At 38.8% G+C, this 25,846-nt stretch overlaps 2 protein-coding genes across 6 annotated transcripts in view; both read left to right on the top strand.

Moving 5' to 3' along the window:
* Positions 1–4,240, top strand: part of LOC105026825 (heterogeneous nuclear ribonucleoprotein L-like) — a 75,802-nt gene extending 71,562 nt beyond the window's left edge. The window contains exon 13 of the mRNA XM_010898564.3: positions 2,655–4,240. Coding sequence (XP_010896866.2) covers positions 2,655–2,710 — 56 coding nt within the window. The 3' untranslated portion in view covers positions 2,711–4,240. The remainder of the gene's footprint in view (positions 1–2,654) is intronic.
* Positions 4,241–19,046: 14,806 nt separating this feature from the next.
* The window catches only part of LOC105026826 (atlastin-2), a 43,619-nt gene continuing 36,819 nt past the window's right edge, over positions 19,047–25,846 (top strand). For 4 of the 5 annotated variants that reach the window (XM_034294337.1, XM_034294338.1, XM_010898565.3 and 1 more), the window contains exon 1: positions 19,047–19,150. In XM_034294337.1, coding sequence (XP_034150228.1) covers positions 19,078–19,150 — 73 coding nt within the window. In that variant the 5' untranslated portion in view covers positions 19,047–19,077. The remainder of the gene's footprint in view (positions 19,151–25,846) is intronic. The other variant, XM_034294340.1, reaches the window with a different exon arrangement.

Below are 25,846 nucleotides of genomic sequence, written 5' to 3' on the forward strand. Positions count from 1 at the left end.
TTAATCCGTCTGCTTCCGTCTTCTGTCACATCATCAATAAACACTAGTGACCCAGTGCCATTGGAAGCCATGCATGGGACAGGTTGATCTTAGTTTCATCTGTCCAAAGAATGCTATTCCAGAACTGGACTGGCATTTTGTAGATGTTTTTTGGTAATCTGGCCTTTTTATTCATGAGGCTTATGAATGGTTTGCACCTTGTGGTGAACCCTCTGTATTTGCTCTCATGAAGTTTTCTCTTTATCGTAGACATGGATAATGATATGCCTACCTCCTGGAGTGTGTTCTTCACTTTGCTGGATGTTATGAAGGGGTTTTTCTTTACCATGGAAAGGATCCTACGATCATCCACCACTGTTGTCTGCCATGGACTTCCAGGCCTTTTTGTGTTGCCGAGGTCACCAGTGTTTTTCTCACAATGTACCAAATTGTTGATTTGGCCACTCCTAATATTCCTGCTATCTCTTTGATATATCTTTTTTTCCAGCCTAAGGATGGCCTGTTTCACTTGCATTGAGAGCTCTTTTGACCACATGTTGTGGGTTCACAGCAACAGCTTCCAAATTCAAATGCCACACCTGGAATCGACTCCAGACCATTTGCCTGCTTAAATGAAGAAATAACAAAGGAATAGCCCACCATGAAATTACTTTTGATCCCTTGAAAAAGAGGGGGCAACATATTAAAGAGCTATAATTCTTAAACCCTTCCTCCAATTTGGATGTGAATATCCTCAAATAAAGCTGAGAGACTGCACTTAAAGTCCATATTTAACTGTAACTTGAATATATTTTGGTGAACAGCCAGAATAACAAAACTTGTCAGTGTTAATTTATTTCCAGACCTAACTGTATGTAAAATGTTTGCAGTCTTGTGTGTGTAAGTACATTTTGATAAAAGCATCTGCTAAACGGCTAAATGTAATTTTACATTTCAAAAGTTGGGGGTCAATTAGGAATGTCCTTGTTTTTGAAAGAAAGTCTAATTAAAATAATATTAAATTGATCAGAAAAACAGTGTACATTGTTAATGTTGTAAATGACTATTGTAAATAGTATTGGAAATGTCTGCTTTTCATTGCAATATCTACTTAGGCGTATAGTAGCCTGGTACGACCATCCTGATCTTGTAAGCTCACATTCTGTTTCCCTCCACACATCAGTCTGGATACAAACAATGTCATTTTGTCTTCCTCCGTCCAAGTTATGGGCGGACCAATCAGTGCTCTCTAATAATAATGAAAAACACAAAAAGCATGAAATATAAAAAATTAACATCATAACAACAATGGTTGCTCTTGAAGATGTTGGTGTTAAAGTTCTTCAGCATCAGTTATATCACAAGTACAAGGGGTAACTTCATTGAAAGACCACAAATAACAGCATTTAAGACTTTTTTTCGGGAAAAGCGTAATATGTATCATTGTTTTGATTGGGTGAACCAATCGCATGCAGAATAACTTGCCAGTTTCAATGACCCTACCAAACATTTAAAATGTGTGTGTCCAGACTGAAATAGAATGTGAGTTGGCAAGATCAGGATGGTCGTACAAGGCGAGGTGTCTTCTAAGTGATTCCAAACTTTGGAATGCTAGTGTATGTCACATGCTAGTGTAATCCAACTTATTACAATACATGTCATAAACAGACCTATATACAATCACTGCCACGTTTCAACTTTAAGTGTCATCTTCGATGTAACACCTGCGCCTTACAGTTGCAGTCAACTGTCTACGAAAGCTATCGCCTGGACATTATTGGTACAATATTACATCAAAGAAAATGTAGTGGACTGTATAATATAGCCTTAAATGGCTATAAATAACAAACAGTTCATAGTAGGCTACGGGTGGTAGTATACATATATTTAGCCTGTGTGACATGAACAGGTCATCACCTGTGATCATGGATGAGCAACAAGAGGGAAAGGCGAGGACGAATGTAAACACAGTGTAATGCAAGATAATAAAAGCACACAAACACTCATCCAGGCTCTTATACTCCTCCCTTTTAAATAGACATATCAGACAACACATTATAGCCTCCTTTCACAGAAACACCCACATTTATATTACTTAAAGAAAATTGTGTTTTTGTCTTCCCTACTGATCCTTCACCACAGGTAATTTCCTTCATGTGGGCAGACATGGCAAACTAAAATCTGATAATAGAATGCTTTTAGAATAGTGAGGCAAAACAAAAATAGAACCTCTTCAAAGACCTCCATTGTGCGCTTTTATTACTTGGCAGAAAATGGCAGTAGAATGCGTTGCTTTCTTGGGTAACAATGGCTTTGATACTTAGAGCCTCTCACTCCCTCTCTTTGTGGGAGGCCTAAGCTGAAAATAGTCTGAATAAAGAATGGGAGAAACGCCTTGAGGCAACACAATATGATCCTGACTAGTAAATAAGCATTTGAAAGTTTTTACTTGAAGCGATTTCATAAAAGAAGCCTTATTATAATATGTTTTTGTTCATGCTTAACAGGTTTGTTCATGCTTAACAGGCAGTCAGTAATTATGCCTGCAGGCTTTAAGTGTTGCAAGTTGCTCTTTTAAAGAGTTAACTTGTTAACTTCAATACATAATGCAGAGTGAGTGTATGTCCTATGTTTACACACACATTTAATCTCCTCTTATGTTTTCCCATCTACAGACGGTTCCAACCCTTACACCCTCAAGCTTTGCTTTTCCACCTCCTCACACCTCTGAAATCAGAAAGAAAAGACAGCCACTGCGTAAGTTCGTCATCAGCGGACAGGGGAGTGGAAGAAAGGAAGGGCACCTAAGGGAGGAAAATTAAAGAACAAAAACAAGAGTGAAGGGAAACCCTTTTTTCTGTAGACTTGAGGATGGAAAACAAGGTGTTATAAAACTATTTTAAAGGATTCCCTTTTTCGGTTTTTGCTTTGTTTACAAAAAGGAGCTGCAAATGGTTGGATTGGATCCAGATCCATATCACAGAGGAAAGCCCTACAATGCAATGCATCCTTTCAGTGAGGTTAACTCCACACTACAATGGATTTGACATTTCCTGTGCAAAATTCACGTGGACTGAATTCATTTTGAACTTTGTCTTTTTTTGTTGCATGACCTATTTTAGTGGTCCAAAGATAGTGGCCTACAGTGAAGTCCTGCACAGGCCTGATTTATTTTGAGCTGCTGCCCACCTGACATCAGGGAAGATTTTTTGGACCCAGCCAAGAATTAATTGTTCAATGAGCCCACCCTGTTCCGGCCAATAATAACATCTATGTATTTAGCTAATAACATCTATGTATTTAGCTAATGAGCTCATTAGCTTAATATGGGAATAGCCCACACTCTAGACTGTGAGCTATTCCCCTTTCTTGAATGCAATTAATTTGTCTACCTGCCAGTTAGAAAATGTAGTATACCCAAAAGCAGTATTAATTTTGAATCATACATTTTGTTTTTTTAACTGCCTCTATTTCCTAACACAAGCCCTCACCTTCATACTGCGCTGCCTTTTCTTGTTGCGTTATCTGCAACTAAGCCTACAGGGTGCATAACTGCACTTTCCATTTTGTAATATTGAAGTTTAAATACACGATAAAATCTGAATCTTAATAACCCTTGTCTACTGAAAGTCATTATTGGCGAGTGGGAATATTTATAAGCTAAATTTAGTGCATTGACAACAATGAAGTTTATACATTTTGCTGGGAACTTGGCAAAGATGGTTTGGTAGAATACATCAAATGTGCTTCTCCAATAGAAATTATCAGTCAATAGAGGCAATAGATACATATAGTGAGGTGTGTTACACATGGGTACTCCTGTCAGGCCCATACAATTACCCCTAATTCCTAACATCATTCTAAGGAATCTATATTTCTTCATGCTTTGAAAAACCTTTTTTAAAGCCTCAAATTCTGTTGTTAACATACTCAACTGTCACAAGAACATATTCTTTTCGTTATACTTAATTTTCCCCTCTTATTTGCTAGCCAACAGCAAACAATGACTGCAAAGTCCTGTTGCATTAAACATTTTGTTTACCACTTGCTTTTTTCCTAGTTCACAGACGTTATAACTAGCAACAGTCAAAAGGGCTAAATTGGCAAAAAGTATTTGGTGATAATTTAAGGTAGGTTAAATACCAGTTTCAAGAATATAATATGTTGAAATACGCTAGCAAGTACCTTAGAACAAAATAAATTAATGAATTGCAGTGTACACTCACCTAAAGGATTATTAGGAACACCTGTTCAATTTCTCATTAATGCAATTATCTAATCAACCAATCACGTGGCAGTTGCTTCAATGCATTTAGGGGTGTGGTCCTGGTCAAGACAATCTCCTGAACTCCAAACTGAATGTCAGAATGGGAAAGAAAGGTGATTTAAGCAATTTTGAGCGTGGCATGGTTGTTGGTGCCAGAAGGGCCGGTCTGAGTATTTCACAATCTGCTCAGTTACTGGAATTTTCACACATAACCATTTCTAGGGTTTACAAAGAATGGTGTGAAAAGGGAAAAACATTCAGTATGCGGCAGTCCTGTGGGCGAAAATGCCTTGTTGATGCTAGAGGTCAGAGGAGAATGGGCCGACTGACTCAAGCTGATAGACGAGCAACTTTGACTGAAATAAATACTCGTTACAACCGAGGTATGCAGCAAAGCATTTGTGAAGCCACAACACGCACAACCTTGAGGCGGATGGGCTACAACAGCAGAAGACCCAACCAGGTACCACTCATCTCCACTGCAAATAGGAAAAAGAGGCTACAATTTGCACGAGCTCACCAAAATTGGACAGTTGAAGACTGGAAGAATGTTGCCTGGTCTGATGAGTCTCGATTTCTGTTGAGACATTCAGATGGTAGAGTCAGAATTTGGCGTAAACAGAATGAGAACATGGATCCATCATGCCTTGTTACCACTGTGCAGGCTGGTGGTGGTGGTGTAATGGTGTGGGGGATGTTTTCTTGGCACACTTTAGGCCCCTTAGTGCCAATTGGGCATCGTTTAAATGCCACAGCCTACCTGAGCATTTTTTCTGATCAAGTCCATCCCTTTATGACCACCATGTACCCATCCTCTGATGACTACTTCCAGCAGGATAATGCACCATGTCACAAAGCTTGAATCATTTTAAATTGGTTTCTTGAACATGACAATGAGTTCACTGTACTGAAATGGCCCCCACAGTCACCAGATCTCAACCCAATAGAGCATCTTTGGGATGTGGTGGAACGGGAGCTTCGTGCCCTGGATGTGCATCCCACAAATCTCCATCAACTGCAAGATGCTATCCTATCAATATGGGCCAACATTTCTAAAGAATGCTTTCAGCACCTTGTTGAATCAATGCCACATAGAATTAAGGCAGTTCTGAAGGCAAAAGGGGGTCAAATACAATATTAGCATGGTGTTCCTAATAATCCTTTAGGTGAGTGTATAGCCTAAATCAAAGAGGTTCATCTTACCTTATACTTGGGCAGTTGATGAAACTTTAATCTTTAACTTTATTTCTACTGTTGTTGAAGAAAATAAAACAGCTGAGTAAGTCAATTAAAATCTGATCTTTGGCTGATTGTGGCACATTCCATGTGACAGTCTGAAATGCAAAAAAAAATTTTTTTTAGACTTAATGTGTTTTTAGGTATATCTTTTTTTTTTATTAAGACGACCTGAAAGTATATTTCAATGGACGTCAACAATTTTCACTCCCATAACCCTCCACAGGTGTGGGGGGGCTGGGAAACGTCATAGATGCAGATATATATACCCCATGGCCTGTACTCGGGAGTGGTCATGTTAAGAAGTGTGTCACCGTGTGTATCTATGTCATGCTATTGCTTGCTAGCACAGCTTGTGCGCAGAAACACATTTAAGGCACTTCCACATTGGCCATTTTGTTTACTAAAATTTAAATTCTATTTCACATGGTTGTGTTAATGACAGGTATGGAGACAATTCAGACCTATAAAATCCCATGTCTATCAAATCTGCTTTACAAGCATTCCTAGAAGTCTCGCGATATCGTGCCTCTATGTTTAGAAACAGCACATGCATGGTCAACAGTACCGTGTATTCCAGTTTCTATGCAACCCGACAGGTTAATAGGTTTGTGGTGGATTGCCCAGTGCCTGCTACACAGAGCTGCATCACAGTACTCAGCAGAATAGAGAGGAGGAAAATTGCATGTATTTTGCAATTAGCTATCTTGATTGAAACAGTTTCTGTCAATATATTATGTCAATATACTAGTAACAGACCCATGGTTGAGGATTTTTTTTTTTCACCCACCAGCTGATTTTTTTTTTTTGGGTCACCAACCAGGAAGTGAAAGGGGTTAAACCTGATGCAGGACTCAACCTTACATTATGTCTTCATTATTAAATTGATGTCAATGGTCAGTGACCAGTGGTACAACTTTCAGATGCTCAAAGATAGATCATGAGAACTGTAAAAATGTACATTAAAAGCTATACACCCAGTGTTTCCCCTAGATTTGTTTCTAATTTACGTGGATTAAAATTATTTAAAACAATATCTAGGGCAATGAATAAGGCTATACAGTTAACCAAATCAAAATATTGACATATTCAATATTTATTTTACACAAGCATTAAATAATTTAAAACACATCAATTTGTAAGATTGGTTTTCATAGATTACTTTTTTCACCTTCTGTGGCTGCTTCCCATACACACACCAAGATGCATTACAAAATAAGTTTGGGATTGGATTAATTATATATTGTTTTACTATAAAATCGCTATCATAACTTAGCCATCATCTGAGTTTCAAATTGATTGTTTTTGATGGCATTGGACGCATATTGGCACCTACATGACATGATTACACAGTTTTGGGGAACTTGTTTTGACTCTACAGCACCACTTTTACAAACAGTGGCCATGAATCTCAGAATTCATCAGCTGGTTGCCACTTTGCTTCTAAATAAAAATGAATACATTTCTATAATTTCAAAAGTAGACACATTCTATATCTTAAACCTTGTCTAAATATACTTCAGCAATCGCAATCACAATATTTTGTAAAACAACTGAAATATCACCGTTTGCACATATTGTGCAGTCTAGCAAGGATAATAATTAGAGGTTGAAAATAATGAATTGCTATGATATTTAGGTGTTGGATGGTTCTAGCTAGGGGAAACACTGGAGGAAAATAGTATAAAGGTATGTGCCAAACTGCAATAGAAGAGATCACTCAGTATCTGCAATTGAACTTGTACTTGCAAATGAATGAGTTCAAGACAGACATTTATAATCACATTATATTGTACATACTGTATATGTGTATGCCAGTTGAGTGGGTGTCTGTGCAGTATGTTAACTAGAACAGTGTTTCTCAACTTTTAGTTAATGGTCTTCTTCTTTGGAGGACCTTTTGAACTCAACTTTAATAGTTTATGTGTCACTGTCAGCTTACTATCCAATGGTTAGGAGCAACCCACCAGTGTCAACCCTAAACAAAGAGTCCTAAGGGTTGGGATTTTCAAACACTGGGACATGTCTTCTATCAAGTGGGCATATTTTTCAAGAGGAATACTGGGACTGTTTCTATGTATTGTGTTTCGTTAGTTGTACTGTGTCTCCATGTTTGTAATTGGCACACCACCATGTCTGAAGAATTCACTGTGAGCATGTGCAGTCATTAAACATTTGCCAGTTGACACACAACAATGTCCTTGTATTCTCATTAACACCCTTGATAAACATGAGGAACATAATATTAATACTGAGATAACTACAGTTTGTTATTCTAATGCATTTGCTATGAGAAATATGTTATTAATATTTGTTTTATTGCCTGAAGTTAAAAGATATTTGTGCCTATGTTTTCAACAAACTGCAAAACACAATCAGCATCAGGCTTGCTTTCAGATCTTACCCCAGTTCTGGAGTCTGTCAAACTTCTCCAGAGCCAGATGAGCAATGACAGCCCACCCTTCAGGAGAAACCCATCACTGAGTTTCAGCCGGTTTCCTGGAGTGAAGATTCACCTGCTACCACCATGGAGCTTGAGTTTGTGTCTGGGCCTACAACACATGCTCCTGCCATGGAGCTTCAGCCTTTTCCAGGAACAGAGACCTGTCCTTATCACCTGTGCAATACTAACTGGTTTCTATTTCAGTTCCACATCCTTCTCCAGGGCCAATGGAGCTGACTGAGCTCACACTGTGGGAGCACTCTACAACTGTACACCAGCTGACACCAACCATGGTGTCCCTCACAGTCACACAACAGTGATGGAGACACTGCAGACCTACTGTGTAGGACTCTCCAGACCTACTTGTGGGGGATCTTCCAAACCTCCCGGTGGGGGACCCTCCTGAGTTTATCAGTGCCCTATTGTAGGGTACACCTTATTTTGTAAAACAACAGCAATTTGGTCAACTTCCGCTTTTGCACCATGAACTCAAGATCCAAGGCGTTTCCTTACCTGGTCTCTTTGTCTGGGTCTAGTCTGGCTGCTGCCCATTATTGCTTTGAGGTTTTGACCATTTACGTATTAAGTCGCTAGTTCTTTGAAAAGCTCTGCTGCTGGATTAGTGTTGTTTCTATATCCTGGTGTCTTCTAGGCAAACATTTTCCCCTGTCCATTGTCTGTGTTCTTTTGCCCAACATAATCTTTTCTTTTGTTGGCCAGTCAGAGATATGGATTTTCTTTGCAACTTTGCCTAGAAGAAGGCACGTTCACAGTTAAGGCTCAACCTGTGCAGAGCACATGCCCCTTTGCTATCTAGTGCCCTTTCCAGTTGACATGTGCCCGTCAGCCATGGTGACGTACGTTGCACAAAGCGTCGTCCGTCTTTTTTGCGTGGGTCACTCACTCAGATGGGCATGCGTCTTCAATTTTTTTCGCACATCACTCACTCCAATACATCATCCATCCGTGTGAGCCGAAAACTCTGCCCACTTTTTCAGATTCAGCACATGCCCCTCAGAAAGTGTGTGCATAGTACTGCCTTGAACACCAGCATCCCAGTGATTCCTATTCATTGTTGACGTTGAGACTGGAGTTTTGCGGGTATTATTTAATGAAGCTGACAGTTGAGTAATGTGTAGTTTGCGCTCTGTGAATGGGGTAGTACACAAAGTTGCACGAGATCGTTGCACGAGATCATTGGTTTCTTGGCAATTTCCTACATTGAATAGCCTCCATCACTCAAAAACATTTACTGACAAGTTGCCAAAAAGAAAGTTCTTTGTTTCTGGTCAGCTGATGCTGAAGATATTCCATTAGTTTAAAGAAGGCCAGTTTAATTGCTTCTTTAATCAGCGCAACAGTTTTCAGCTGTAATAACATAATTGCAAAAGGGTTTTCTGATGATCACATTGCCTTTTAAAATTATAAATTTGGATTAGCAAACACAACGTGCCATTGGAACAAAGGACTGGTGTTTGTTGATAATGGGCCTCTGTATGCCTATATAGATAGAGTGCTCCAAAGTTTGCATACCCTTGGAGAATTGGTAGCATACAGTTCTGGAAAAAATTATCAATTTCTCTGGTTTTACTATTCATAGGTATGTGTTTGAATAAAATTAACAGTTTGGTTTTATTCTATAAACTACTGACAACATTACTTCCAAATTCCCCCCAAAAATATTGTCATCTATAGTATTTATTTGTAGAAAAAAACAACTGGTCAAAATAACCCAAAAAATATGCATTGTTTTCAGACCTCAAATAATGCAAAGAAAACAAATTCATTTTTCAACAACAAAATACTAATGTTTTAACTTAAGAAAGGTTCATAAATCAATATTTGGTGGAATTACCCTGATGCTCTCTCCACCAGTCTGTCACATTGCTATTTAGTGACTTTATGCCACTCCTGGCACAAAAAGTCAAGTAGCTCAGCTTTGTTTGATGGCTTGTGACCATCCACCTTCCTCTTGATCAATTCCCAGAGGTTTTCAATGTGGTTCAGGTCTGGAGATCGGGCTGGCCATGACGGGTTCTTGATCTGGTGGTCCTCCATCCACACTTTGATTGACCTGGCTGTGTGGCATGGAGCATTGTCCTACTGGAAAAAAACTATTCTCAGAGTTGGGGAACATTGTCAGAGCAGAGGGAAGCAGGTGTTCTTCCTGGATAACCTTGTACTTGGCTTGATTCATGCTTCCTTCACAAAGACAAATCTGCTCGATTCCACCCTTGCTGAAGCATGTCCAGATCATCACCAATCCTCCACCAAATTTCAAAGTGGGTGCAAGACACTGTGGCTTGTAGGCCTCTCCAGGTCTCTATCTAACCATTAGACGACCAGGTGTTGGGCTAAGCTGAAAATGTGACTCGTCAGTGAAGATGACCTTACTCCATTCCTTTACGGTCCAATCCTTATGGTCTTTTGCAAACTTCAGCCTGGCTCTTCTTTGCTTCTCATTGATGAAGGGCTTTTTTCTAGCTTTTGCACAATTTCAGCCCTGCCCCTAGGTGCCTGTTTTAAACTGTCCTCGCCATGCACTTCACCCCAGCTGCTGTTTGCCATTCTTTTTGTAGGTCACTTGATGTTATCCTATGGTTGTTGTGTGACATTCTAATGAGTTGACTGTCATCTCGGTCAGTAGACAGTTGTTTTCGCCCTCTGCCAGTCTGTAGCTTTGTTGTCCCCAATGTATGTTGCTTGACCTTGTTCTTATGAACCGCTATCTTTTAAATATTCAGGGTGGAAACAACCTGATGCTCATTGTATCTCTCTGCCAGTAAAGCCAGAACTGAACCCTTCTTTTCTCACTCAAAGCTTTTCTTTTCAACTCTTTTGTCATGCTGAATAGTATTTTTTTTTTATTCAAATTACCTTTGAGGTACTATTCTCACTGTTTTTGCCATCCAGCTGGTCCTACTGCAAGAGGATAGTGATGACAACAGCAGTGGTTTTTATACTTTTCCTCGTTAGATTATATTTGGTTCAGGTAATCACCTAATCAGTACCTCATTATGTAAAATCAGGTGTGCCTGTGTTGGAATTTAACAGACACTGGGAATGGAATAGCTGCCATATATGTAGAGATGCTGGAATGTCCAAGGGTGTCCCATGCACAGCTTTCGTGCAGAAAAATGCAAATGGTCTGCCAGTATTTTCTTAACATGCTGCATTCATCTTTCCATCAATTTTAACAAGATTGATGGAAAATGATATTATATTACTGTATTACTCCCAATGCTGTGTACACACTTCCATTTTATACTCTCTCTTTTCACTGTGGGTCATTAGAGACAAGTGGTCGGTTAAAGCCAATATCCCAATTAATCTAGTGTGAAGATCTCTGTTGTGTTCTTGTCGGAGAAATCTGTTGAACCATATCTACTGACACCTATAGATTACTGCTAGTGCCTGTTCTGGTCCACTCAAGCCAGCCCTATAGTATTTTCACACTTGAGGCTGTATTGACAAAACAACTTACGGCTAAAAGTTCCTCCCAACATTAACAATACCCCTGATTCCATTTATTATTGGCAGTGAAGAAAGGACATTAACACTGTTTATAGAAAATTCTCCTTTGAAATTCTTCAACCCACCCCAGGATAACTCCAACCTGGCAACGAGTATAATTAGGCCATATTTTGACCCTGCCAAAATTTCGGCTTTGCAGATTGAGGGCAGTCTTGTCCTGCCAATGTGTCTTCCATGTGATGCTATTTGAGTAACTGAAGGCTGGTTTCTCAGACACAGGTTAAACCTAGCCAAAATATTGGTCCCCTTTCTTATTTTACATTTTTTTGTTGTTGAATGTTTTTAGATCCTAAACCAAATAAAGGGAAGATGAGTAAACAAATGACAGATTTGTATACTTATTACATTTGTATTAATGAATAAACATATGCAATACCTAATGCCCCCTACAGAAAGATAATTAGCCCCTTGCACCGTATATCTGACTATCGGTCAAACTATTGTGATGGTAATTCTATCGATCGACACTCTTAAAGGAGTAAGAAACAGAGACAAAATTCTCTTGGCACAATAAACAGTTTATTCATTATTTGCAAAAAAGAGAGACGAGTCAAACGCTTACAAACATAATCGTCCGAGGAGTCTCTGACGTAAGACATGAACAATCCGTATTTATTTCAAATGTTAGAAGGTGTGTGGTAAGTTGTTGCCCATCTGTCTTGTGTAACATTTACCCAAAGGGCGGGCTGTCCCCCCACCTTATCCTTCTCAACTCCTGAGGAGACACCATGTCTGGACAAACAACAGAGACACTAAAGGGTTATACAGATTTACGAGTAACCCTCTAATCCGCCTGTGCCAGTCAAGGATGTCTCCTATTCAAACACCAGATCCCTCTCGGCATCTTTAACTAGTAACTCATTCATACATGTATAGGACGACCAAGAATACATCAGTTAAAGAATTTCCACCACACTATCTGGCCTATGGTGGATGCAGTTTTTATGTACTTTGAGTTCTCAGGGTTTGAGTTGCTAGCACCCGCTATCAGTAACAGAGGCTAGTTGCAAGCCTGATAGCATTGTAATGATGATATCCCAAATCAGGCACTACAGCCAATGTCTTTCCAGCTTGGAGTACGAGGTGTAAGGGAATAGGAGTAGGGAGGCCGGGGGGCACGTCCCCCCAATTTTAGCAGGTAAATTGGTCCCCCCCAAGACTAAGATCCCTTTGCACTTTATAGTGTTCCCTCAGACATTGTGGAAAGTTGTAGTGAACGTATGGTTATTGTAAAGCAATTCCCTCTCCCTGGTTCTTCTGTTCTATTATTCTTTTACAGCTTTTTAACGTGTCATGTGGACCCCAAGATTATCCCCAAATGTAATTAAAACAAATGCCACAGCCGTAGACAGCACATAAGGTGTTTTATTTCAGGGCCTCAAAAATCAAGAAAATACTTTATAATTTATAAATTATAATATTTCAAAATAACAGTTACCAAATGTGAAATTGAACAAAACGGGCAATTCACTCAAACGACCTTCATTGTTTTACTGTTACGGTCTCTGCTACTCCAGGACCTCTGATGCCTGTTCAGTGGCCAGCATCAGACACCCTTCCCTTTTATTTGGGCATTACCCCAACCCCCCCCCCCCCCTAGAGCATACCAACTCTAATATTCCTAATAGGCAAATGGAGCTAACTAGTTCACATCATACACATTCCCTACCACAGTACTAGTTAGTCCCCCTAATCTAACAACATTATCAATCCAAAACGGGCAGTTTAAACCATCCCATTTTATATATCAAAAGAAAACTGTTTAATTGGGCAAACCCATTTGTGCATGAACCCGTGCCCGTGCTCAGGCACTACAAAGGCACCTTAATCTTTAATTCGGGTCCTTCGACCTGCCAACCCCGGAAGTCCTGTGGTACACATAGGGGATGAAAGACTGGCACACTGCACCAAATCTACAAGCCAATTAAAAATAGACTATGTAAAAATTCTGTGTGCGTTTGTGTTTTGTATGCACGGAGTAGAATAACGAAAATAGATTGCTAAAATTAATGTTTGTAACCTAACGAAAATGGCATTAGTTCATTGTGACACTCAAAATGAGAGAATTACAACCATTTAAATTGAGTTAAAATTATTTTAAGGAAAATTCATTCCTAATCAATATTTTTGTCCAAAACGTGTGTCACAGTTAGAACAGCTCAATATTTTAGGAACTAAATCTAATAGAAATATCTTCCCCTTTACATGTATTATTTCAAGTTCATCTGCATCATTAGGAATTCTTATGTGGTTATCCATGACGTCTTGTTTCACTTTCTTTAAATATGAATGCCAAACTTTTCAAGCCATCTATCAACATGGGGATGGACAGAAAACACACAAATGAAATGAAACAAAATGTTTTAGACCTTGACAAATTAAGCAATTTCTGTTAAACAAAAGCTACCTAAACAAGAAATACTAACACTGGCATGGTTTGATGGTTGGAGAATTGCTGGTTGAATTTTGGGGTCACCAAGTCTCCAAACAACAATTTAGCATCCCCTCTGCCAGATCTTTTAATACCCAATCATGTTTCTGACCTGTTGCCAATTGACCAAATTAGTTGTGTGATATTCCACCACGTTAAAATTTTTTTAGCACTACACAACTTTTCCAGTCTCTGTCCCAACTTTTCTGAAATGTGTTGCTGGCGTCAAATTCAAAGTGGGCATATTTTTCCAAGAAACAATAACACTCCTCAGTTTCAACACTTGATATGTTATCTTGGAACAATTTTCTATTGAATGTAGGGTTTAAATGATTTGCACATCATTGCATTCTGTTTAATGCAGCGTCCCAACTTTTTTTATTCACACAGGTCCCTGCAGAGTTTGTCAGTATCGCTTAAAGAGCCATGCCTTGAAGTCCTTAGCTATGCTAGATCAACAGAGATCTACCGAAAACGACAACAACAAGGAAAATGTGTCCTCATGCCTTCACCTGACCTGGCCGGCATTCCAAATTGCACCCTATTATTTTTGATGAGAAGTAGTGCACTATGTTGGGGACAGGCTTGGTTAATAAAAAGGGCACCAAAGAAAATAGATTTCCATTTAGAATAGGAAATGGTGTTGATCACTTTCCGGTCCAGTACACCTCTCAGCTCTGTCTCTTAATAAACTCACCCAGACACCAAAGTCTAATCTTAGAATAAACATGAGACCATTTCTGCCAGATTGTTAAATATCTTTCACAGTGTGCCCAAACAGCTGTCCATACTGGATTTCTGGACATGATCCATAATTGCAAAATGTCTTCTTTAAACATGTCAAATGAATATTTACATGTGAGTAGTCAATATGTGAGCTGATTAAAATGATTCACAATTGGGTAACACTTTTCCAATTAGGGAACCTGAACAATTTCCGATAAGGGTACATTACCCACAATGTAATCCTGGTTGCTGTATCTTTTTTTAATGTGGCACTGGCACTATAAATGGCACTATAAACCTGTCCCATGCATTCCATTACCTCACTTTTTAACATCTGCTACTCTCATAGTAACCTGTGCCAGAAGATACTTTAGTCACCCATAAAGCCTATTGTTCCTTTGATTGATACTCATTTTCAATGTACTGCTGTCAACCAGTGGAAAGAGTTGCAAATGACCCATAAGGAAAATTTTAGAGTGGCCTTTTATTGTGGCCAGCCTAAGGCACACCTGTGCAATAATCATGCTGTCTAATCAGCATCTTGATATGCCACGCCTGTGAGGTGGATGGATTATGGCGGCAAAGGAGAAGTGCTCACTAACACAGATTTAGACAGATTTGTGAAAAATATTTGAGAGAAATAGGCCTTTTGTGTACATAGAGAAAGTCTTAGATCTTTGAGTTCAGCTCATGATAAATGGGGGCAAAAACAAAAGTGTTGAGTTTATCATTTCCTTCAGTGTACAAACATTGAACACATTTAAGATGTGAGTTAAGGCAAAGTAACTTAAAAACAAACAGCAACTAAGACATCTGCAGTACAGGCTTCAAGATCATCACCAGAGAAGATACAAAGACTTTGGTGGGGTTAATGGGTCACCGGCTCATGGCAGTTATTACATGCAAAGAATATGCAACTGAATAATATCAACATAAGTGCTTATTTTAGGCATTATATTAATTTGTCCAAATAGCTTTTGTGCCCTGAAAAAGTGCTTTGATTTGTTCAATTGTGAATCCAATATGTACACAAATAAAGGTTTGGACGCATTTTTTCATTTTAGGGGTTTAACCAACAGTGAAGAAATTTATAAATTGTAAAGGAATGTTTTATCAATGGCTTGTGCGCTCACGTCATTATATGAACTTTAAAGTCAAACCTAAAGACTACCGACCATGTGTGGCTGATGAGTTGATAAGCCACATGATATGAGCTACACAGACGGAACCATGATTGGACCACCCACTGTGCGAAGTGATTATTATACATTTTTGGTTAATGTACACTGTTTAGGTGGACACAAATGTTTAGGAATCCCAGCTACGTCCTTTATTAAAAACAAAGCCATTGTTATGCTTCTCATCTGAAGCAAGCAATCAAGTTTAAATATATATATAGCTCCGGAAAAAATTTAAAGATCACTGCACTTTTTTCTTTCCTTTCCAAAAAAGTCGGAAAGTAAGGTTTCTGGTGAGGAAGGGTTACTGCAAATTTAATGCTTCTGTTCCTCACTCAAAACGTTCCTTTCAACTTTTTTGGAAAGGAAAGAAAAAGGTGCAGTTGTCTCTAAATGTATACATTCATTCCTCACAGACTAATATATTTCAAGTATTTATTTATTTTAATTTGATGATTATAACTGACAACTAATGAAAACCCCAAATTCAGTATCTCAGAAAATTTGAATATTGTGAATAGGTTCAATATTGAAGACACCTGGTGCCACACTCTAATCAGCTAATTAACTCAAAACACCTGCAAAGGCCTTTAAATGGACTCTCAGTCTAGTTCTGTAGTCAACACAATCATGGGGAAGACTGTGGACTTGACAGCTGTCCAAAAGACGACCATTGACACCTTGCACAAGGAGGGCAAGACACAAAAGGTTATTGCTAAAAAGGCTGGCTGTTCACAAAGCTTTGTGTCCAAGCACATTAATAGAGAGGCAAAGGGAAGGAAAAGATGTGGTAGAAAAAAGTGTACAAGCAATAGGGATAACAGCACCCTGGAAAGGATTGTGAAACATAATCCATTCAAAAATGTGGGGGAGATTCACAAAGAGTGGACTGAAGCTGGAGTCAGTGCTTCAAGAACCACCACACAGAGACGTATGCAAGACATGGGTTTCAGCTGTCTCATTCCTTGTGTCAAGCCACTCTTGAACAAGACACAGCATCAGAAACGTCTTGCCTGGGCTAAAGAGAAAAAGGACTTGACTGCTGCTGAGTAATGTTCTCTGATGAAAGTAAATTTTGCATTTCCTTTGGAAATCAAGGTCCTAGAGTCTGGAGTAAGAGAGGAGAGGCACAGAATCCACGTTGCTTGAAGTCCAGTGTAAAGTTTCCACAGTCAGTGATGGTTTGGGGTGCCATGTCATCTGCTGGTGTTGGTCCACTGTGTTTTCTGATGTCCAAGGTCAACGCAGCCACCTACCAGGAAGTTTTGGAGCACTTCATGCTTCCTGCTGCTGACCAACTTTATGGAGATGCAGATTTCATTTTCCAACAGGACTTGGCACCTGCACACAGTGCCAAAGCTACCAGTACCTGGTTTAAGGACCATAGTATCCCTGTTCTTAATTGGCCAGCAAACTCGCCTGACCTTAACACTATAGAAGATCTATGGGGTTTTGTGAAGAGGAAGATGCGATACGCCAGACCCAACAATGCAGAAGAGCAGAAGGCCACTATCAGAGCAACCTGGGCTCTCATAACACCTGAGCAGTGCCACAGACTGATCGACTCCATGCCCGCCGCATTGCTGCAGTAATTCAGTCAAAAGAATCCCCAACTAAGTATTGAATGCTGTACATGCTCATACATTTCATGTTCATACTTTTCAGTTGGCCAACATTTCTAAAAATAATTTACGTAATATTCAAATTTTCTGAGATACTGAATTTTGGATTTCCATGAGTTGTCAGTTATAATCATCACAATTAAAAGAAATATACATTTGAAATATATCAGTCTGTGTGTAATGAATGAATATAATATACAAGTTTCACTTTTTGAATGGAATAACTTAAATAAATCAACTTTTTGATGATATTCTAATTATATGACCAGCACCTGTATATATATATATATATATATATATATATATATATATATATATATATATATATATATATATATATATATATATATATAATTCATATATAGATGCAATTCAATGTGCTTTACAAATATAAGAAAAATATAAAAATGCAATAGAATAACAAGAAACCAGGCAAGCCTGGTTCAGCAGCCCACAATAAAAATCGTTTGTTGTCTTCCCTGGAAATCAAACCCGGGTCTCCCAAGTACACCACGGAGCTAAGTTCACAAGAGTATGGTGTCGAAACTCGCTATATATGCTATCATATATAGCGAGTTTCGACACCATCAAGCATTGTGTTAAACTGAGTAACGTTTCTTAAGTTTTCCTCCACCACAAATAGCCTCTATGAACTTTTATCACTGGCCATTTGAACAGCTTATTAGACATTTGTGAATGACATTGATACAATAACTATCAATATTGGTTACGATAACTGACTTTTTCGTCAGGTGAAAAGACGAGAGAATCGTGTAGCCAGCGAAGTTTTTGTCTGTCTTGATCCAATCCTAGGCATAATGTGCTTTAACGGTGACGGGAGTCGAACGCGGGACTTGTTCTGTAGTCGGCGTCACTAACCACTACGCTATTTAACAAGAGTTCGTTCAGGCAGTCAGTCAGTCAGTCAGTCAGTGACATTCGTTCTTCTAGGCCGGCTCCGCTTAATTATTTAACGATTGGTAAAACATAGAACATTTGAAATTTAATAAAACGAAATTAAAACATAACATAACAAAACCGGAGTGATGTGCTCTGTTCTTTTGGTCCTGGTTAACATTATAGCAGCAGAATTCGGAATGAGCTGCAGCTGTTTTACAGTCTTTTTGGCGAGTCCAGTTAATAGGCCATCAAAGTAGTCAACCCTGCTAGAGATATAAGTATGGATGAGCTTCTCTTGTTCTTTTTGGGACACCAAGCCCTTGATTCTGGATATATTTTTAAATGATCGGCTTCCAAGTTTGTTGATCGGCTGACATTCTGGTTGAAAGGAGTAGATCTCGAATTGTGGACATATTTTCACTCTGTATGTGTTATGTAGTTGATTCCCCAAAACCGTTTATTTATACTGATTTCAGTTACACAATACACAGTTTTGTTTAGCACTTGCCTTTGACTACTACGAAAATGTATTTAAAAATGGTGTACTTAAATAAATAAATTGAATAATAGATCTAAACATTTAAGTCTGTGAAGACAATGTATACCAAAACAGCTATTACTACCGATGCATGAAGCGAATGCTTCTACAATTTAGGACCCCGCAGAAAACGATCGTCATATGAACTTGATAAATAGGGTGTTGGGAATTCTGGATTCTCGACGTCACGTCAACTAAATTTGATTATTTTGAACGGGTCAAGATGGCGGAGGAGAGCAGATTGAAGCAACGGAATCACTCTCAGCAAAATTGCAAAAACATAATATTCGATCAAGGTAAGGGTTTATTTTTGGGTAGTGTAATCTAAACATTATTACAAATTCATTAATTTGTAGAACTGGCGATAATGGCACTTATTTGTCTGAGCAAACGTTACCCAGGCTTATCCTGGCTGGAGCAGGGTCAGGGAATGCATTGCTAGCGACAGTGTTGTAATCGAGTCGAGTTCCACTGCAGACTGCAGAGCATCCATCCCATATCGTGATTCCTGGCATTCAAAACCACCTTTCTACTTTCGAAAGGCGGAAAATGAATTGAGATAAATACGTTTGTTTCTGACTGGGACGGAATCTTACAACAACCGAAATGTTTCTTAGAAACAGAAGTCAAACGTGATAACTAGCATATAAGGCCATAACGATAGGTATTATAAACGTTACAATTAACAGGCTCAGCTGTACGGCAGCTTCCAAGCTAGCGTTACCGTTCTATTTACTGTACAATTGCTTGCTGCGGTAGTAACTGGTTTTCTGGCTGAGATTACATAGAAGCTTTCGGTTTGCAAAATAACACCAGAAATATTTTTTTCCTAGTGTTATCTTTAACAAACAACAACTGAAGCGAAGTAGCTACTTTGCCCCTATCCACATTCGGTTGCTTTGTATAATGATATACCTGTTCAACCTGTGTAACGGTACTAAAATCTTCAAATCAAATGACGATTTTTAAATTCCAGCTACCGCTAGACGCTAACTTGGCTGGTTAGGTATGTACATGAGCATTTGGTGTTTTAACCTGCTAGCTAGTAATGTCTTTTATATTACGATTTCACTAGCTAACGCATTAGCTAGCTAGCTTATGTACACTATCTCATAAGGTTAACATGTTATGTCTACTATATAACCTTGCTATTGAATACAGTAGTACTACTTCGCAGACTGTAGTATCTAGCTATTTACCGTACATGTAGTCGGATAGTTAGTTATCCATTTTATTGTTAACATGACAAGCCACAGCAAGTCCAATCAACCAGTTTGCTCTGCTTTAAGGTTAGTTAACTTATTCCAAACCGAATCCTTACTTCCTACTTAACTTCATTATTTGGCAAGACAATTAGGTTGGCTTCTTCCGGACATGTTGAAATACTGTGGATACATTTGATAGAAGCACCTAGTTCTGTTGTTAGCTGTCAATCAAGCAAGAATTGAAGAACAATAGTGCTCAGTGACTTAAGGAATGCAGTTTGCGTTCATTTTCAGAAATGGTATCCGTTTAAAAATAAAAATATATATTCCTTATGCAACGAACGGTCGGGTTACCTGTGCCCATTAATGTGACGCTTATCACATAACTGTACAGTAAACCATGAATTGTTCAGATTTAATGTATATAATGCTACTCTAATTTTAAAAAATGCTTATTTCTTTAAAATTGTTCTCTGCTCATATCAGCGGTCAGACAGCCACTAGCTAGTAACCAGCTGTCTAATTCTACATCAGAACTGTTCTAATCCTGTTTCAGTCAAAGGTGGGTAGATTTCCAGGAAGATGGTTCTAGAGCAGTGTTTTAGTTGTTTAGTCCTAAAAATGTAATGTACACTATCATACAGGGATGTACCAGTGCTATTTTATTTGTTGTATCAGTTCTGAGTACTGAACTTTGCTGATCTGCTGATAGCAAGTACTGATTCAATACTGCAATTTTTATTTTGTTGACATGCTTTGATTGCCATAGTTGTTGTAAATGACTGACTGTGTGTCATAAAACTTAACTGTGTCAAATACACTCCATGCACACTCCAAGGTACAGTAAGGCATTTGTGGACATTCTGTAGCAATGTAGAATGGGAAGATGGATGTGACAAACAGACAATTGTTTCCGGTCTGCCTGCCATCGACAACTCGTATGTTTACGGCACATTACTAGGAAATTCAACACTACTGTTGTTTGCTCCTTGGGGTTTAAGGCCGGGTGTCTCTGTAAAGCACTTTGTGACAACTGCTGTTGTAAAAAGCGCTTTATAAATACATTTTGATTGATTGATTGATTGACTAGGACAGTTTCGTGGCTCATTACACAGACTTGCTGTTGCCGATACCAATCTTCGGCCTGTATCAGACAAATTACCAATGCTGGTATCGGGTCAGTACATTCCTAAAATAAGCCTTACTTTCATTGTGTTGCTTGTCTAAAAGATCTACTTTTAGTTTTACTCACATAGTATCCTGTCCAGTGAAGGATTTTGATAATTGCTGTGTTCTCTGTACTAAACCATATACTTCCTAAAACTGCCCTCTTAAAGCCCAGGTTCAATTAGGCTATTTTCCAGTTTATTGTGAATTGGTTTCTCTAGAGTAATGGTATTTAAGCTCACTCTAAGACGGAAACGTTCGCTGCATCTACCAGGCCTTAGGCATACATTTGTTGTTTACTTACAGCAGCTGTTAGTGTAACTTTACCTTGCCACCTTGAGGCCTATCTCACATGGTGTTTTTTAACATCGATTCACCAATTTGATTGAATGGTACATTGGGCCTGTGTGGTGAGGTTTGAGCTTGTGTTCAGTTATTTCCGCTGATTTTGACATGGCTGGGTCAGGAGGTGTAGGAATTAACACTGTTCGGAATTGTCTTAAATGGAAATGTGCCCATACAAGGTGAGTGAACCATATCTGACCGGCTCTCCAAGCATGGCATATTAAGGGGATAAAATCTCAACAAAAAAAAGCGATATTTGTGATCTCAGGGCAAGAGCCCATTTATTTCTGTTGGCTAAGCCTACTTGGTTGACTAGAACACCTCATCCTTGCACAGGATGCCTTGTCTACTTTGTCTTCTGACTGGCTCTGACTTACATTTTCCATCTTTTTTTTTTTCCTATCAAATTTCTCCCTTATGAGACATAGCCAAAAGGAGCCAAAGGTTTGTGCTCCTAAGCCAACACACAGTAGCTCACCTACCCGCAGCAATGATAAACAGAATATGATGTAATTTATGGTATGCCCCTAGACTGACTGCTGCCTAACAATAAATTGTGCTTTGAGTGTTCCAGGTCGAGGGGGGAGAATTATGTAACTGCAAGTTGTAGGCTTTCCAAAAGGAAGGCCCTTAATATTCCTAATGTGGTATTGTCTGACATTGCAGCCTGAAAATGGAGAACTGCTGGCTAGAGGCTGTTATTTTGCTAGGTCGAGGGTCAGGTTCCCCATCCTTTAATTAAGCACATTTAGCATTAGAATTTGCCATCTCTTGTTTGGTGACAATGAACAAGTCTCCGGTCTATTTTCCACATCTAGTAGACTAGTACTTTTAGTGTAGTTTTGCCCAGGTACTAAGGGGCACAGATGTTTTCTAATCTGACTTTGCCTTTCATCACATGGCAAAGAAGTACTTCACAAAATTGTAATATGCACAAACTTGTGTCACTGGGGTGCATACGGATCTGTTTAATGAGCAAGAGACCTTTTAGTCATTATGACCAATGTGGTCATGTTTTATTTGGATACAGATTAAGGATGATTGCCAGCAGATCTGTAATTCTGTTGAACTCTAGCCTAGATTTTGGCTTTTATGATGTGGCTTTTTATTTATGCCCTATTGTTTTTATATCTTGCTTTGTGGTTTGATTATAGATTTTTCGGTATATTGCGAAACTGCTGTTTGGTTTGCTCACCACTGTATCCATCCAGCCAGAGCCCCCCCCAACCTTGAACTGGAATAGCCTCATACCAGATCTCAAACTGCAGCAGATGGTTACATAAGAGATCAAACACCTTGCAAGATTACTATTGAGATGCAATTAGAAGATTGAAAATTATTTTGTAGTTCATTTTTTTGTAGTTGGGTTTGCCTAGCTTGTGGCAAAAAAAAAAATCTTGAACTTGTGAGTCTTGGGTAACCTGAAACAGAACTATAACTCAGAGTAACTCTTACTTTATGAAACATGTTATGGGAGGAATGTGATAAAGTGCTTAAGAGAACAAAGAGCATACATGTTTCTGTACAGTCTTGATAGTGTAAATAAAGTTTTTAATGGAAAAACATTGAACACTATGGAGTGGCAGCTACATCCCTCAGTGCGACGTGGACGTCCAGCAGTCGCATGCATGTCCTTGCTAGGGGGAGCCCTCAAGTGAATGTTTAGCAGGACGGATGGCAGTAGGGGGGTTACATCCATCAGACTACGATGTGGATGTCCAGTACGGTCACCAGGACCCCTTGCTAGGGGGAGCCCTCGAGTGGATGTTTGGCAGGATGGATGGGCAATGAGTGATGTTGAGCAGGACCGACTGGCGATGAGTGATATTGTATTGCCAGTGGAGGGTACCATCAGGATGGCCAGCAATCTGTTGGCAGCAAGTCATCGTTTCCTGTTTTTGAAAGTCCTAGGATTTGTCACATCGTTTTTTTATAGGCTATATTAAAATGCAATATTTTGAAATATATAAAATGAAATATTTTTAAACAAGTTAATATGGGCTATTGGGGGAAAAGTGCTTTATTAATTGATGAAGATATACTACTTAAAAGATGAGAACCATTCTGTTATGAAACCTTCTATAACATTCAGTTTTCAGATTGTCTTTTAATTCTTTCAGTTTATCAGTAAGTGGTTCATGTGGGGGGCTGGAGCTGCTAATCAGTCACTCAAAGACTGCACACAAAGCACACCATCTTGATGACTATTTCATAGAGTTCTATGCGGCTAGACGTTGCTTGTCGTAGTTGTCTACTTAACTACAATATAGTTGTCCATAGTATTTTTTTCTCTCAAATGACTCCACTAATGGACGAGCCGAGTGTTGCCGCAGTCTACATTTAAATGTAGGCTACTTCAAAATGTACATTGTAGGCCTATTAAAATATGCATCTAGCATACAGCCAGCTATCTTGTGTTAGCAGCCAAAGCAGCGGCAACATTTTAACTTACACTGGTTAAACTTACCGTTTACTGGGAGTTAGTCATTTCAAATATATAAATTGACAAGGCTGTAAAGGGTACATTAATATTGTTAGTATTACGATACAACAACTATACAAATTCTACTGATCTGTTTACAGTATTCAGCATTGGCAACAATTAAATGAATTGAACAATAGCATCCAAAACATTTCATATTTTAGAGTAAACATTCTAATCTGAGGATGGTCTCTGCCATAAAGCCGACTGCCTCGACTGTGCATATTCTTTCAAGCGAACTGTGTAAATGGAATCTGCGATTCGCTGTTCAGTTCATAGACAGTGGTCTTGGTATGTTTTTGTTTTTGTTGGGCCAATATAGTAAACATTTGTCATTTCAGTTATTAGAAATGTTACTATTTTGGTGAGCTTTTTTATTTTAAGATCAAATAAATATGGCCAAGCAGTTTTTTACATTTACTTGTTTTAATTTTTCCAATTTATTTGTATAGTTTATAATGCTGTCGTTGAAGTTTAGTAAAAACAAACTACCAATTTGTTAAAATTTAAATAAAGCTAAGTGCAACTGTATTTATAGTTCATAATTATTTTCTATTTGTATTATTTACACTGCTCTGTTGGTGGGATTTTGAATTTCTCAACAAAAATTTAATCAAACATTTTTGTGAAACTCCTATTTGCAATGGGATATTTAATTACTATTAGCCTATTATTTTGACATGGCAAAAGTGGGAAAGAATGAAATAGAGACTTGAAAAACTGTTTCTGTTATGTTTTTTCGGTTTATTAACAGTTTAAGACTGAAATGATATAGTCTATGCTCTGTTTTCACCCTCCTTGGCTGGGTCTTATTGTGCTTGACTATTGTTAGATGTATAAAAACATGTTAAGACTTCAGTGTCGTTTTCACCCAAAACAAACACTTCCCTGTAATTGTAGAAAACAGTGCAGCCAAGATTGAATTCTAGCGTAAATATCACAAATAACAGTCATTGGATTTTAATCATTTGATTGATCACTTCATAGTCAACGCCATTATTATTACATTCAAAATATGCTCGCCCTGCAAGACTTCCAGGTCGCGTCAATGTTCATGAGGTTCGAGCTGGATTTTTACATCCAGGCCATTTTCCTGTCTGTCAAGACCATGCCCTCCGTCCTCATCACCTGTCTGTTCTGCTCAACATCCTGCTCCATGTCACTTATCGCCCGTCTGTCCGCCTAAACATCCACTCAAGGGCTCCCCCTAGTGAGGACGTCCATGTGACCGTACTGGACGGCCACGTAGCTCTGAGGGATGTAGGCCCTACTGACCCTATGGTTGAGACCAATGCAAAAAGTAGAAAGGGAAATTCATAAGTAAATGCAAATAAAGTTCAAATTAATTAGTATGGCTTAGATTACTAAACTTTCATATGTAAAGCAGTTCTATAAAGATGTCTTGACTGGAGCACTCAGATGGAATTTTAGTGTTGCCGGAAATGCCTTCAAGTGTACCCACACTCACCCCGAGCACTCTCCGCTCGGTCCCCAGACATTTGGTGTGTCGTTTTGAGAAAAGCTGGTTTGAATAATGCAGTGAGACGTTTTTACGTTGAGACTCAATCCTGAAGTTAGATCATTTATCACTTGCTCCTCTTAACAGCCAATGCACCCAACTGTTAATTGGGCCAAATGTACTCCTACTGTGAACACTGATTTCACCACAACAGTTTAGACTTACAGGCTGCTTGTGTGAATGGGTTCCCCAGTGGGGTTTATGGAAATAATGTTCATCTTAATTCTCCTTCCCTTCTTATTGCTAACCCTATAGGCCCAATTGGCCAGAATGC

Source organism: Esox lucius, chromosome 9 (genome assembly GCF_011004845.1).
Source record: "Esox lucius isolate fEsoLuc1 chromosome 9, fEsoLuc1.pri, whole genome shotgun sequence".
Taxonomy (NCBI): Eukaryota; Metazoa; Chordata; class Actinopteri; order Esociformes; family Esocidae; genus Esox; species Esox lucius.